Source organism: Galleria mellonella, unplaced genomic scaffold, assembly GCF_026898425.1.
Source record: "Galleria mellonella isolate WM207_F2 unplaced genomic scaffold, CSIRO_AGI_GalMel_v1 utg133, whole genome shotgun sequence".
Lineage (NCBI taxonomy): Eukaryota > Metazoa > Arthropoda > Insecta > Lepidoptera > Pyralidae > Galleria > Galleria mellonella.
This window is the reverse complement of record NW_026441990.1, coordinates 4,536,230-4,553,934: the sequence shown is the minus strand read 5'-3', so window position 1 is coordinate 4,553,934 and position 17,705 is coordinate 4,536,230. Positions and strand designations below refer to the sequence as shown.

Here is a 17,705-nt window from a genome sequence, read left to right as displayed (position 1 = left end):
ATTTTGTTAGTAAAGTAAGGAATCCTATTATTTTTTATATACGAATTTAGTAAATTATATCCTTAGATTATATAGACAGAGTGTCTCCATAGAAATGCTTCGAGAAAAACGGATCAATCATACAGTTTTGCGTGGTAAACAATTATGAATGATTCCTTTATAACTTCTGTATTTGTTTTGTCTTATAAATTATACATCTTTTTAATGCGTTATTAAATAAAGATACAATACATAAAGATTCATTTTATGCGTAAATATAATGTAATGTAATGTAAATAGGACTCTATTTTCCGCGTTTAGCCGTTGTGCCGCATTTGGGCCATTGTGCGTATGACGTGCGTAAATATATAATACATATAATAATTTGACAATTAGCTGACAAAAAATTGGTCTGTTTTTTGAGGCTTGATGTTCTATTTATACAATCTAAGGTTATATCCTAACTTAGCATATAGTATATTTTTCGTACTAATTATGGCGAAAGAAACAGCGGGATATAGCTAGTTTTAAATAAACAAATTTCTTTTCATTTCATCCTGGACCTTGGTTGGCTTGTACATAACATTTGTAATGACTGTTGCACGTCAGTAATGAGAAAATGTGTAAAACCATTGTAATATTACCATATGACTTTATTGTACCTACGACATTTTTAGCAATAAAATTCATTCATACATTCTGTCGCTTTCCAGGCAAATCTGTATAAGGCTAACAATCGAGATAGTGATAAAATCTAGACATGTTATGACCATAAATCATTAGCCAAGGCTGACTGTGTATCTGTTTGTCCACATTATCTATGTTAAATATCCGAAAGTGGTCCAGATTTGTAGTTCCAATCTTGAAGGTCTAATTTTAAAAGAAAGTTCCCATACAGAGATTTTTTAACTGATTTTTTTGTGATTTAAGCGATTTCATCGTCAGCTTTGAGCCGATTTTCGGAATACTTTTGCAATAGACTTAGTCCTCTTGGTTCCATGTTACGAGTTTACGATTACAGCTATTGTTGTTTTTTGGGAAGCAAAAGACTTTAAAGTAACTTAAACTTTACAAGAGGGAGACTTTGTACAAAAGTCGTTTGCTTGGGTACCTCTGTCTCATTCGTGTTTCAACCGTAAAGCAGTTGTGTTTGCACGGCTGTTTCGGTTTGAAGAGTGGAATATGGCAGTGAATTTACTGGGTATAGAGGAATAACATCGGAGTCCTCAGGAATAGTAACGCATGGGTATCATGGGCGAAACAGTATACTCTGTTATGCCCATGGTACTGCTCATGTCTATAGGCGACGGTACCACTTTCCATCAGGTGGGCCGTCAGCTTGTTTGCCATTCTAAGTTGTATAAAAAAAAAGCAAAATATCTATTTATTAAACTCTAATGACGGTGCAACGTAACGAGCGAATAATGAACAGTATCATGGACATTACAGAATGCATGTTGTTTTTTTTTTGATGGGTGAAAATGGAATGGTAACCCCGCCTGCGTTAACGGGATATGCAGGCGGAGCACCAGTGAAGGGTGATAGATGAGAATGAAAACAGGTCAATTAGCTCACCATGATGAATTCATAAGGAATTAACCATGACAGTTTCCAGGGAGAAGGTCGACCTGGCTGGGTATATTGCTAGCAATGGGATTCTTAGTCTCCATTATTAACAATCCCTTCCCCCCTGATAACAATTTAGATATTAAACAAACAAACTCACTTTCACATTTACATACATGATATCAGTAAGGATTAAGAACGATAACGCATGAGGCGTACCATGGGGGTCAGTGTATTTTGATGTATTATGATCGATCAGAATGCTTTCATGGTTATCTATGCCAGTTACCACTTTCTATTAGTTGGCCGTCAGTTTATTTGGCTCTCCAAGTTGCATAAAAATATGTCATGATGATACGGTAAAATACCTATAAAAATAAAATATTTATTTCTTATTGCATTCCATAATATAATTAGTAGATAACATTTCAATTATGGACCCTGTTGGCCACAGCAAGTACGAGAGAGGAGGACAACACTTTTTTTCACTTTAGAAATAGTCTAAGTCTAATAAATTCTACGTTCTTTGTTTTTTTTTTTATACACCTGAGGTGGCAAACAAGCATACGGCCGACCTGATGGTAAGTAGTTACGATGTTTGTTACTCTTTTTAAACAAGCGTGTTTTTATTTTTATAATAAGTAATTAGAGAGCAATTTCAACCGTGAAGCAGTTGTGTTTGCATGACTGTGTTTCGGTTTGAAGGGTGGGATATGGCGTGAATTTACATGGTACAGAGGAATAACACCTGAGTCCTCAGGAATGTCAACGCATGGGGGATATCGTGGGCGAAAGAGTATACTCTGTTATGTCCATGGTACTGCTCATGTCTGTAGGCGACGGTTACCACTTTCCATCAGGTGGGCCGTCAGCTTGTTTGCCATTCTAAGTTGTATAAAAAAAATGATGATATTGATTGTACAAATATTCATGTATTCAAGTAATATTTTGAAATAATATACTGTACATTTGTTTATTATCTATACATATAATAAAATTGTAGAGGTTGAATGTCTGTATGTAGAAAAAAAAACGCTAAAGACCGAGTCAGGGGGATGTTAGAAGTGAAAAAGAACACATTCAGTTTTTTCCAAATTTTGTGTTTCTCTGTCTGTTTGTAAAGGCTAATCTCCGAAACTGTTGGACCGATTTAAATAAAATTTCGCATGGTAGCGCCTTACATCCCCGATCTTCATTTTAGATGGTTTTTATCAAGGAAAATTAAAGAGTTTCCGCGGGATAGTTAAAAAATTATAGTAACTTATACAGCTTAGTACACAACCTACTTAAATAAAGTAATTTTGACCTAAGGCAAATAGTCACGTCACGACACGTCACGACACATCATTTGTTAACTTTGGCCCCTTATTCCCAGACATAATAAATAGGTAGGCACATACATCGATACATACTAAACAGGAATAACAAATACCACGCGGACGAAGTCCCGGGCATCAGCTAGTTCAAATTAAATGAAAAAAAAAAGAATCTAATTTGGTATGGATAGGTTATTTCTTTTACTTACAAAGTATCTCGTGCGAACAGCTGTCTTGTCTGTCATTGCAGCATTGACGGGTGCCCCTCTTCCCGCAGTAGGGTCCCGGGGGCAGGTCCGGACCCCAGTACCCTATCGCCACGCTCATCGAAGCCCCCACTAACAATAACAGGTTCAATCTGTAAATAAAAAGAAAACCTGTTACTCTTTCTCTTTATACTTATATTTTTTTTTATACAACTTAGAATGACAAACAAGCTGACGGCCCACCTGATGGAAAGTGGTAACCGTCGCCTATAGACATGTATAGTAGAATAGACTTTGTACAAGAGTCGATTGCTTGGGTACCTCTGTCCCATTCGTGTTTCTACCGTGAAGCAGTTGTGTTTGCATGGCTGTGTTTCAGTCTGAAGGGTGGGATATGGCGTGAATTTACAGGGTACAGAGGAATAACATCTGAGTCCTCAGGAATGGTAACGCATGGGGAGTATCATGGGCGAAACAGTATACTCTGTTATGTCCATGGTACTGCTCATGTCTATAGGCGACGGTTACCACTTTGCATCAGGTGGGCCGTCAGCTTGTTTGCCATTCTAAGTTGTATAAAAAAAACGCACAGCTAATACTTGTATGTGAGGGAGAAGGATAAGGAAAAGATTAGTAGTGGGGTCTAATGAACCCATTGCTAGCAATACAAGGTGTATTGCTAGCAAATGCAAGAAAGAAAAAAGAAAACTGACTCATTCTATACACACACACCACATGGCAACACCAAGGGGGGGAAAGGGATTGTTAGCAATGGAGTTTGACAGCCCCATTGCTAGCAATATGCTCTATTAAGTCCACCTCCACGTGGTTCCCCCTGGAAACCATCGTGAACAATTCTCGTTGAATTCGTCACGATGGGCTAACTGACCTGCTTCATCCTCACCTATCATCTCTTACTGGTGTCCTGCCAGTGTATACCGATAGCGCGAGCGGGGTTATTATCCCATTAAATCACCATAAAAAAATACTTGTATGTGTGAAAGTTTGTTAAATATGTCTGTTACTCCATCACATTTGAGTTGTATGGACAACTTTGTATCGACTAGCGGTGTCATTAATTTTAATAGTAACTACCGTTCATTGTATTGTTACTTTGTAGTATTGTTATAAATAAACATTTATGATTAATAACTCTTGCAGTAAAAAGGAAACTGTGATAATTAAGTTTAAAATTCAACAAATCTGTAATATACAGAAATTTTCCTAATAAAAACAAATTAAACTCTCTCTGCTTAATATCTTATTTTTTCGAAATTGGAATAGGAAATAATAATAATATACAGACTTTAATTGTAACAAAAAATTTTGATCTAGTAAACTAAACTACTAAACAAATTTTGATTAAATTTCTGTGGGACTAATCTGTATATACTTTTAGATAAAAAAAAATCCAAATCGGTTTAGAACCGACGGAGTTATGAGGTAACAAACATATAAAAGTACAACCGAATTGAAAACTCTTTCTTTTTGCAGCCAGTTGAAATATACTTCATATTACCTAAATCCTAAACTATTACCAAACATTCTTTCTTAGGGATTAAAAAAAAAAGCTCTTATTCATTTAACAATAATACCTAACCCTTTGCTACCGAGAGGAAATAGAATAAATAGAGATATTATTAATAGGGTCTAACTGCACTCTTGTAATATATATATATATATATATATATATATATATATATATATATATATATATATATATATATATATATATATATATATATATATATATATGTTACCCATTCCACCACCACTAAAAAACTAAAGAGCCGCTACAATGTGGGAAGTGTCCATTGTTGCTAAAGTGTATATCTAGAAATAAATGTCGCATATATCGTCATAGTCGTAGAATACTGACGGATCTTTATATGTAATCTTTATCAGATCCGTCAGTATTCTACGACTATGACGATATGTCTGAGGTACATGCGACATTCAGTCTCTTACATTTTTATTATATTTTTTTTTTTATTTATTTTAGTGACAAACTTTTGATGAATCCATCACTATGTGCCAACTGACCTGCTCCCATCCTCACCTATCATCCTTCACTGGTACCCCGCCAATGTATACCGTTTACGCAGGCGGGGTTACTATTTCATTCGCATCCATTTAAAACAAATCCTTCGTTACCTAACTCTAAGTACGTCAGCTCAGTTTCTGTAAACTAAGATCAAATAGAATTTGAATTCTAAAACGAAAGCGTTCGACATAAATTCGCCATAAATCTCTGTATAAAGCGCAATCAGTGCAATAATACGAGCGACCGCAGTATTGTTTGCGTCTGTTATCGGGTTTTCAAAGTGGGTCGTTGACGGTGTTATATTTTATTAGGAATCAATGCTTAATGTTATTTTTTTGTATACGAACTCATATAAACATCATCTTTACTAAAATAGTAGGTATGCAGTTCACCTGTAATTCGCGTTTCCCTAAAAGGCTTTCTTAGTGTTTGAATTTCTTTAGTGTTGAAATTGCTATCTTCAAACACGAACAAGAGAACTGCATATATGTATATATCATCATGATATGATGTATTTAACTGTCCACTGCTACGTTTAGCAGGCGGATTGGCAACTGCAGGTAAGCTTTGTAGATGTTTTAAGAGGGACGTTGCCGCATATTCCTATATATATATATATTGCAATATAAATACTCAATCTGGCATTTGTACAGTCATAATCTTCACAGTATATTTTATATTATCTATGGTAATTCATAATGTGTATAGGAGAGATTTACCACTCTCCATCAGGTGGGCCGTCAGCTTGTTTGCTAGTTTGAGTTGCGTAAAAATGTTTTACTTTAGCATGTTTCACTTTAGCATTTTTACACAAAAAAAATCTACTAATTTGGATATTTGTTTTGTAATTGATCGCTGTTGGTGTATTTACTTTTACATTCGACTTGCCCACACATTTTGCCAGCACAATGCTTACCTACTTGACAGTTAAGTTGAATGTTGAAAGCCAAATTTATAAAAAAAAAAAAATAAGTACTATATTCCTCTTCATCTTTTACATATTATTTTTAAATATTTATTGCCAGAAAAACACACAGTTACAACAGAAAATACAAAAATATTACATACGTGCGAAGCCGGGGCGGGTCGCTAGTTAGGTAATAATAAATATTAGAATAAGTTATCGTTGTTTAAAAAAAGAAATAAAAAAAAAAAATACAGTAACCTTTGCATCTGGTTTCCGTTTTTACTCATCGCTGTCACTTTATACGATTCGGGTATCGTCCCCAAATCTCGACACTCACAATAAATCAGCGGTCACGTAGTTAGATTTACGAAGCTCTTTGATATGTGCAAGCGTAGCATCAGTATTCGATGACAAATCATTAATAACTCTAACAGTGATGAACTAAAGTTAAAAATTGCTTAAACCTATTTCAGTTTAAGATCTCATTGACATGTTATTAGCATATAATATTTATGTTCGTGAAAGACAAAGGGATTTGTTTTTTGAATTGTTTATTGACAGAATTTTGTTTCAATAAATTATGTTAGTTACATTTATTTTTTTATTTATAAGGAAACCTTAGCTTTTGTTAGTACTAATTTAGGATTGTCTGTGGTTTTATGATCTTCGTAATGCAGTGGTAAGTTGTTTTGAGTATGTAGGTTTGATTCTCGGTTGGCTCCATTTAAGAAATAAACTTTTTTAAATTGTATCGGGTTCGGATATTCTGGGTATTTTCTGAATTTCATTGCCTGGTTTTTGGATAACCTAGGTATCCTGGCTTGAAGGCCAGTTAAAATTTTTAATTTTTTTAAGTCGATAGGAAAGATAAAAACTGTAACTAGATCGTGTTTGCGCACGAGTCATGTAAAAATCATTAATAAAGATAAATCTGTTTTATTACCATAAATATATTTCAGCAAATCGAACTCTACACTATCTCTCCTGGAAACCATCGTAGTTAATTGCTGATTAATTCACCATGATGGACCAACTAACCCACCCTTCTTACTACTTAAATAATAATATATTGATTTATTCGGATAGTCAATCGGCATTACTTGCACTTGACTTTTATAAATTAAGTCAAAGCTTATAAACAACTGCATAATGTTATTAAAAGACTTGGGTAGCAGAAATAACATTATCTTGAGATGGTCTGGTCACTCAAAAACTCATGGAAATGAAATAGCTGACCAATTAGCAAAAGAAGGGACAAAAAATGTCTAAATAGTACCAGAACCTTATTGTAGCATACCTCGAAGACTAAAGACCAGACATCTCAAACTTGAAAGCTTAGAAGCAGCAAATAATAGCTGGCTCCTGTCGCCAGGATTAAATCACTTGAAAGCCCTGATTAAAAGGTTTTTAGAAAATTACTCTAAGAAATTATTTCCTTTCAGTAAATATAATTTATGTGTATTAACAAGGGCTATCAATGGACACTGCAAACTAAACAAGCATATGGCCCAACTAGGATTATGCCCAAAAAGTGTTTGCAGATTTTGTTAGTGAAGAAGAAACGCCGCAGCACTTAATATATGGCTGTAGCCCACTCATACATAAACGATGTATCTTCTTTGGAAAACACACTGTTAATCCTGAATAAAAAAACTGAATAAAAAAACCTGATAAAAAAACGTCGCTACAAGAACAATCCTAAAATTCCCATCATTGACAGGAATTAGCAAAAAGGGCGAGCACAAAAGATCATGGGAAGGTCGTAGTGTTACAGGTTTCACAAAAAGCCCGTTTTTCAAGAGCAATAATAACTCTCCCCAATTCCATTCCTGAGATGTTATCCTGTACCTTGTAATGTCCCTTGGTATGTATGCCTGTTACACGTGTATACGGAGAGGAAGGGATTGCTAGTAGTGGGGAGGTTAAATCCCATGGCTATTAATATAGCCTATCAAGTCGACCTCCACGTGGTTCCGCCTAGAAACCATCGTGGTTAATTCTAGTTGAATTTGTCAGGACGGGCTAACTGACCTGCTTTCATCCTCATCTATCACTGGTGCCCCACCAGTGTATACCGATAGCACAGTCGGGGTTACCATTTCATTATCATTCATTAAAAAAAACACGTGTATACGGTACAATATCTATAAAAGGTTTTAAATTGTTTACATAGATTCGTTTGAGAAACGACATACATTTTAGGTCAAGTTCGTTTCATTGTTGATATCTGCAGCGAATAATATTAGGCAAGCTATCTTATAACTGTTTATATTACTAAACACGATAGGTGCTTCCTACGAACTGTCATGTCATGTAAATTTACATGACCGTATTCTGAGAACTCAATTGCTTCCTAATTGTGCTATTTAGTTTAAATTGGCGAAGATTGATTGATTTATAATAAATGATTAAAAAAGTCGCCGTGTGGTTCCAGCATAGAATGGGCTACCCCTTACTTTCTCGTGGGTGTAGTAAGAGGCAATTAAGGAAACTTAATGATCGAAGGTTGGGCAACAGCGTTTCTCTTTAAACATCAAAGCTTAACTACAGTTGCCAACCCGCCTGCTAAACCTGGCAACTACTGGCAAAACCCCCCTAAATGAGTAGGCCTATGTTCAGTAATGGACAGTTGACGGCTGAAATGATGATGATGAATTAAGAACGTTCCGATCGAAATATAGTTATGTGTTACTAAAATTAAAAAACAAAAAAAAATTCAATATTTCTTATTTTAAAAGTCAGTAAATAGGGAATGTTTTTTTTTTATACCACTGTGGTGACAAACAAGTATACGGCCCACCTGATGGTAAGTGGTTACCGTAGCCACAGATAATATAATCCGTAGCCTATGAACACCTGCAATACCAGAGGTATTACACGCGCGTTGCCGACCCTGAAGAAACCTCTTTACCCCCTTTTTGAAGAACCCCATGCTGTAGGCTCTTGGAAAAACCTCGGCAAGGAGCTCATTCCATAACCTGAGTGTTCGTGGGAGAAACATCTCTGAATTATAAGTTGTACATAAAACAAAAGTACAGTCAGAAACGAAATTAAGCGATTGAAACCAAAGGCCGGATCCCCACTATAGTGCCGGTCTCAGTATTGTTAACATGGTCGTTTAAAAAAAAAAGTAATTAATTTTTATCGCGCAAATTTTTTCCTGTGTTTACATATTTTATTATATTTTTTCTAACCTTCGTTTAGAGACTTCGCAGATCAGTCAGTGACAATTCCTACTACTCTTTAATAGGGTCATTTACACATTACTGTCATATCTTATCAGTAATAATGTATTTCTATACGATAAGAGATAACAGCTGTGAGGTGTTTAATTTTAGGAATCATTGTTCTTCTATACATGCAAAAAGTGTTTATTTATGATTGTTTACATTATTATCTAATTATAACTATAAAACCATATTTGAAGGGTGATGGGGCATGCCCACCCTAGAATCGTATAATTCCCACCACAGTAAACGAGTGTTTGTTTTTTAATATATAAAGATATTTGAAAATTCCCTTGCTAATGATTTACAACAAGTTTTCTCTTATATTTCACGTGTATAAAATTGTACTTTAACGCATACAAAATATATATATATATATATATATATATATATATATATATATATATATATATATATATATATATATATATATATATATATATATATATATATATATATATATATATATATATATATATATATATAATAATATATATCACGAGAAATATATATAAATACAGTTTGTATAAGTTTATTATTTCGTGTTATTACATGCCTTTAGGCTATCTATTATATTTACACAATTGTATTTTGTATGAATTAGAATTTTCCTTCTTGATTATGTATTAAAGAGAGTATGGTTCCGAAATGTTTAACAGTTAGCACGCTAGTTGGTAATATAAACGGCTGCTGGTGAAACGGGGACAGTATTTCAGAAGGATATAAATACTGCGGTTCTTAAATCGGTTGTATTATTTTTTTTTTTATAATTTTTATCTCATAATTCCAGTAATTATACATCTAATCCGGTTTATATACATATTGGTCTCGGTCTAGAAATGTTATCAAAACCGGTCAGTAATTTAGTTATTAAAGAAATAAGTAGTTTCGCCACAATTGAAATCGGAATTTTGGAAATCAGTTGAGTATTTGAGAGTGAGTTTATCCATTACAAACTTACAAAATATCAAATATTTCTTGTAATATTGGTAAAGATTAAATGGATAGAAGAAGGAATGAATCTTTTTATAGTTATTGATATTTTCTTTAATACTGTAGAACATACTTTTGTTCTATCAACAATAGTTTCCGCAGCGCACGCAAAGAAAGATATTTTATAGCATTTTTCTACACGTTGAGTTACGTTACTAAAGTTTTAGTAAGAATCCCTAATCTTTTCTAGAAATAAATATAGCCTATGTTGTAGCTTAGGGTGAATGTGGCTTTCTAATGGTGAAAGAATTTTTGAAATCGGCAAAGTAGTTTTTAAGTTTATCCATTACAAACTTACAAAATATCAAATCTTTCTTCTTGTAATATTGGTAAAGATTAAATGGATCATTACCTTCATGAATGAATGAAGTTTATTATTTTTTTATTATTTATAAACATTTTAAGATGATTCTTTTTACAAACAACATATTGTACTGCCGTATGATATCATATAGATGTATTCCGTGGTTTCGTTCGCCTGAATCAGTAAATATATAAAGTATATGCTAAGCTATAATATAACCTACTAGTGTACCAAACTTAATTAAAATCCGTTCAGTAATTTCTGCGTCAAATAGTAACAAACTATCTATATCAATCTATTCATCCTTACAAATTTGCATTTATAACATTCATAATAGAATTACTCTAATTTTATCACGACTAAAATAGCTGGTTTTTAAGCTAAAAAAATGATTTAATTTTAAATACAGAAGCAATGAACTCGTATTTAAAATAAACGCGTGGGAAACTCAAATATTTTTATCGCCGATGCAGACGGTCGCTAAAATGATTAGATTAGTGTCTAGGTTTAAATATACTACTAGTTTTTTATTTTATTTTTTTATTTTTATGACTATTGCAATGTTATTCTATAAAATTTTATAACTCATTCCATTTTCACTTAATCTAATTTTTATATTCTGTAAGCTTTGGCAATGACTAGTGAAGTGAAATGAGTTTTCTAAAGTGATTTCCATTTATTTTTGTAACTACTGCAACGCTATTCTAGTAAATTTCACAATTAATTTCATTTTCACTTTTACTTCATCTAATTTTCATATTATCTAAACTTCTGCAATGACTAGTCAAGTGAAATGAGTTTTATAAAATGATTTCTGTTTATTTTTATAACTACTGCAATGCTATTCTATTAAATTTCACAATTAATTTCATTTTCACTTTTACTTCATCTAATTTTCATATTATCTAAACTTCTACAAAAACTAGTGAAGTGAAAAACTCATTTCACTTTCAAAAACTAAAGTGATTTTCATTTATTATTATGACTACTGCAAATAGCTATTCTATAAAATTTTACAATTAATTTCATTTTCTTCGGTTATGACTAGTGAAGTGAAATGTGTTTTAAAATCTAGTGTGATTTCACATTATTGTTACTACAAAAAAAAGGAGCTTCTAAATTCCGTTATATTTTTTTTACGTTTGATACCTCATAACTCCCTAATCAAATTTCTGTAGCATCAATAATGCTATAGAAATTTGATCAAACTCGGTTCAGTAGTTTAGATTGTCATAAAAATAACTGGTGTTGCCATAATTGCAGTAAATTTTTTTTAACGCGATCTTAACTTTTATATTTAAAGGTATATAAATATTCAAAACACAATTTCTTATCATATTTTACATCTCAAACGAAACTTATTCTTTTATTTAAAAAAAAAAAAAACAAACAGTTTCATTCAACCTAACATAAATGAAATCATGAAATGATTATAAATCACAAATTGTGAATGAAATTCAGTAGCCATACTTATAACAGATCGTTACAATATCTATAAAGTCTTTAAACCCAATCATAAACCCATTAATCCTCATCAAAATATATTCATTCATCATGTTAATTGATGTTATATTTATCAAGGAATGATCTTCGTTGCCAATTAAAGCCAACATGCACCGTATTACTTTGGAATTAGGTCTTAAATTTCCTTATTAAGGTCGCGGAGTATGTAATAGTGATTTATTTAAACGATTTGCAGTGAAATGCAGTTGCGTATAAACGTATGTTATTTATTTGAATCTGTTACTCTTGGCTTGCATTTGGAAAGTAGCAATTAATTAAATTTATATGTACCGTAAGGTACAAATAATTATTTATGTTTCTCTTTGAAGTAAAATATAAAGCAGTCTCTATTTATCAATTGACATTAAAAAAGAAGGGTTTTGTAATTCGACTGAATACTTTGTGTGTATATTAAGAGATATTTACGTTACGTTAATTTTGAGATTTTGATCTTTTTTTTTAACGAAGCAATAGAATAAATTTAATAAATTATTATAATATTAAATTTATTCCGCTGCTTCGTTGACTTTAATGTTAAATTTATTCTGCTCCCTATTAGAAACTGAAGCAACTTATATCTATTAAATTTATTTTATTAAGTTTAGTATATAATTAAAACAGACAAATAATTATTCTGTAAAATAAATGTTCAGCTGTTTTTCCATTTACAACTACAATTTAGATAATTTCCGTTATGTTTAAGCTTAATGAAATTGTACATTAATGATTTGTTTAATAAATCGAGTAATTACAGAATATATTATTGTTTATAATATTCTGTTTGTAAGTTAATAAAATTTTCTTTAAAAAGTATTTTTTTTTAAATTTTTCACTTTTACATACTTATAACATTGTACATTATCTGCTTAATTGTTCTAAGCATAATGTTGGTGTGTCTTTATTAATTAATAAAAAAAATATTTATATTTTTAGAAATGACGGGTTTGACCTTGACATAGTTAACTTACGGGACTATAAGGAAAGGCAACTTCATCGATTTAAAAAAAAACAATCATTTCAAAAATAGCAAAGATATCGCGTGACATATATACAAAATATACAAACCAACTTTAAACCTACATTTTTATATTAGATTGAAAATGAATACGAATGTCACTAATGTGATAATATCTTTTCAAATCGTCACTCCTTTTGTGAGCACACCTTTATTGGCCTTGTACTCGTGACAATGTTCCTTCTAAAATTCTGGAGTGAATGAGACGGGTATATAAGTTTACTTGTGTAGAGCGTGATAGCAATATTTAAAGGTGTGTTTACACAAGTGGTTATGTTACAGAAGCTGAGACGCATTCATTCGTGCTGCTTTGTTGTACACAGGGCTGTTACTATCTTTGATTATTAATAAATTGATTTTAAACTTCATTTTATGTTACGTTACTAAATGGTAATTTAGTATTTTAAGAATTTACTCATAATATCTTGTCTCAAATAAAGGAGTTAGTTGGATTTATAATGTTGTTTTTATTTATAATAAAATTGACAATTATATTTTGTATTAATAAATTGTGAGGTCAAAAACATTTTTCCTCTTCTTGCTACAGATTCTCAAATTTCTAATAAAACTGTTTTTTTTTAAGGTTTGTGGTACAGTATTTAAGGCATCCCGTCCTCGCTATTGGATACGAGCGACTGAATGCCTATACAAGAGGATACTTGGTGGGCGCAATTTAGACGCAATATTTGAGGAGCATTAGGAGGGTAAATGAATGGCCGTACTAGTGACTTTTTAAAAGTAATCGATAATAAAACTGTTAAATATTAGTGTTAAAAAAATATGTGATAAAAAATTACGATTTAAAAGTGCTTGTTAATAATTCTATTTTAATAAAGATTTGAATTTGTGTAATGTAATTTTTTAACTTTTTACTAAAACTAAAGAAATGAATTACTAGTAATTTTTATAGACTAATTGGTGTAATTATTTTATTTTCCTTATTTTATTATGTTAACAAAATTTTTTTAATATGTAACAATGTTTATTCGTGAGCATATTTTTTTTGTGTTCAGTACAATTTTGTCTAGTAAAATTTTATATGTTTAAAAAAAATTATTGACTTCCTAAAAGTGGCAACCCTAAATAAGTGTCTATTTTCATAAGTACGTGTGCATTTCAAGGTACATTTATTAACAAAGAAATATTATCACGAGCAAATTGTTTCCATTCGATACGGGCACAATACAATACAGTTTCTTTTAATTCAACGACCCGGTTGGTTTGTCCGTAGACATTAATCTAATAGATGTCGCAGTATATGTACTTTACATGTTACAGTTTGGACTTTGTCCTCAAAAGAGCCTACTTCAAAATTAAGATCTGTGTTCATGTCTAAATTAAAAATTGATGTAGCTCGCTATTATGTTTTGTTTTTATTTTGAATTTAATTTAATTAATTTGAATTGTTGGGTATCATCAAGTGAATGTAAATTATTGTTTTCTATTAATTTACTGGCATTTCATTGTTTAATAATTTAATTGTATTGTAATAATTTAATTCTATTTTAATATTTTTTAAACACAAAGCTTGCTGTGGTTGCCTCTAAATTTAAGAGCGGTTAACCGTAATCTACTTGTGTAATGTATCGAAATGTTTCGCTGTATCTTATGTTGGTAATCCTAAATAAATAAATAAATAAGATTAAGTTTTTAATTTAGTGTATTAGTTTTTATTTATTCGTTATTTTACTATATAAGTAATTATATATGAAAATATGACAAAGGTAATTAAATGTACAAAGACGGGTTTAACTCCAAAAGAGTTCTATTCCAGCAACACCCAAAGTATAAAGGAGTTTTTACTTTAGAAAATCAAAGGAAAGTGAATTTGCTACTTAGAATTCAGTATCTTTATTGCAATTTCAAAATATACATATAATACTTGCATACAAAGCATAATCTAAAATAATCCATACTTAATCCTTCATAATATTATAAAAGTGATCGTGTTTGTTTGTTTGTTATGTCATAACGCCTTAATGGTTTAACCAATTACTAATAAATTTAATACACGTATTATATGGGTTGAAGAAAAGTATAGTCTACTTTTTATCCCAGTCAGTAATAACACCCCGGCCACGTGGACGAAGTTGCGGGAAAAAGTAGTTAATAATAAAAATAATTGTAATATCGTAATAGATAGGACAAGGACAAACTCTGGGAAGTATCTTTAAGAATTAATTTAAAATATATATATATATATATATATATATATATAATGTGAGAGACTAAATGTCGCATGCACCTCAATCATATATGCGACTATGCGACATCTATTTCCTATATATATATATATATATATATATATATATATATATATATATATATATATATATATATATATATATATATATATATATATATATATATATATATATATATATACTAGCTGACTCGGCAAACGTTGTTTTACCATATACATAATTTCGAGAATTATACATGAAAATTTATCATACTACAATTATTATATTCGATCGCCATCTTGCAACCCTATTGTGGAATATAAAAATCGCATTTAAAAAACAGAAGTTGATTGTAAAAGCGTGAAAATTTTAAGTTGTATGTATTTTTCAATGCTAAATAAATCATAATAAAATAAAAATTAAAAAAATTGTCGAAATTTAAAAAAGGGGATGGGGTCACCCTTATCATTGAGGGGTATGAAAAATAGATGTTGGCCGATTCTCAGACCTACCCAATCCGCACACAACAAAAATCAGTAAAGCCGTTTCGGAGGAGTTTGGTAACAAACACCGCGACACGAGAATTTTATATATTAGATAATATAGTGTAGTCCCGGCATAGAATGGCCCTTCCTTAGGCGTGGACGTCGTAAGAGGCGACTAAGGGAATTTAATATTCGAGGGCCAACAACGTCCCTTTTGAAACACCACCAAAGCCTTCCAATCCGCCTGCTAAGCGTGGCAGTTCCCAGTTTTGCTAGTAATTACTAGCAAACTTCAATAAGAGGTGGCAAATGTTCAATAGTGCATAGTTAATATGATGGTGATGATTTAGCCTGATCAATCAACGAATCAATCGTTCGCAGAGAGGGAGACTTTGTACAAAAGTCGATTGCTTGACTACCTCTGTCCCATTCGTGTTTCAACCGTAAAGCAGATGTGTTTACATGGCTATATTTCGATTTAAAGGGTGGGATATGGCAGTAAATTTACTGGGTACGGAGGAATAAAACCTGAGTCCTCAGGAATGGCAACGCATGGGGGGTATCATGAGTGAAACAGTATACTCTGTTATGTGCGTGGTACTGCTCATGTCTATAGGCGACGGTTACCACTTTCCATCAGGTGGGCTGTCAGCTTGTTTGCCATTCTAAGTTGTATAAATAAAAATACTATTAAAAATATCGTTGAATTGGTAATGCGTCCTTTTTGAAAAAAAAAAATACAAAATGTTTATTCACAAATAGTCTGAAACACGGATCTTACCGCCGTGTCTCACCTTGGCTTCTAAAATGTTTGGATAACGTAGACATACGGGCGTTAGTAATGGAATTACTAAGTATTTTGGGAATATTTAAACGCAAAATTTAACGAGTATGTTTGAAAATCAAAATGATGCATATTATTATACCTATTGCAATCCGTTGGCAAACAAGTAAATAATTTTTTTTTATGCAACTTAGAATGGCGAACAAGCTGACGACCCACCTGATGGAAAGAGGTAACCGTCGTCTATAGACATGAGCAGTACCATGGACTGTAAATTCACGCCATATCCCACCCTTCAAACCGAAACACAGCCATTCAAATATATCTGTTTCACGATAGAAACACGAATGGGACAGAGGTAGCCAAGCAATTGACTTTTGTACAAAGTCTCCCTCTGGTCTTAAATCTAAGTTTACTTGAATAAAAATTTTTCTTTTTTTCTTTCCTTTTATAATACCAACATATAGATATATTGTATAACATATATATTGTAACTACAATATATACATAGGTTTTTTTTTAATAAATGATAATGAATTGGTAGCCCCACCCGCGCTATCGGTATACACCGGCGGGGCACCAGTGAAGAATGATAGATGAGGATGAAGTAGGTCAGTTAGCCCATCGTGACGAATTCAACAAGAATTGTTCACGATGGTTCCCAGGGGGAACCGCGAGGAGGTCAACCTGGTTGGGTATATTGCTAGCAATAGGATTCTCAGTCTCCATTACTGACAACCCCTTTCTCCCCAACATATAGATATTGTAACTACAATATATATAGGTATTTGCTATGTATTACCCAACTTTATTTTTGATCGTCTACGACTTATCTGCCGTATGTGTATATAAGTATTAATCCCATGGTGATAACAATGTCGGTTCGCTTGAGAGCAGCTAATTACAATAGCCTTGGAATTCCAACGACGTACGAGTCAGTATGAAATGCCTATGCGATTACATACATATCTAATACTTTAGTCGGCTTTATAGGACTTTCATCATTTTTCAGCCGCTTTCAAAAAGAAGGAAGTCTCTCAATGCGTTTTTTTTTTTATGTTTGTTACCTTAAAAGTCCGTCAGTTCTAAACCGATTTAAAAAAAAAAGCCGTTAAATTGATATATTTATTCCATTCAGTAAACATGTTCCGAGCACGTGGACAAAGTCGCGGTTAAAAGCTAGTTATTTTTTT

The 17,705-nt window shown here is 32.1% G+C and overlaps 1 protein-coding gene across 2 annotated transcripts in view; it reads right to left on the bottom strand.

Annotated features, from left to right (window-relative positions):
• Window positions 1-17,705, bottom strand: part of LOC113511018 (uncharacterized peptidase C1-like protein F26E4.3) — a 100,679-nt gene that overhangs the window by 62,138 nt on the left and 20,836 nt on the right. For both annotated transcript variants that reach the window (XM_031911991.2, XM_026894575.3), the window contains exon 2: window positions 3,071-3,219. In XM_031911991.2, coding sequence (XP_031767851.2) covers window positions 3,071-3,188 — 118 coding nt within the window. In that variant the 5' untranslated portion in view covers window positions 3,189-3,219. The remainder of the gene's footprint in view (window positions 1-3,070; window positions 3,220-17,705) is intronic.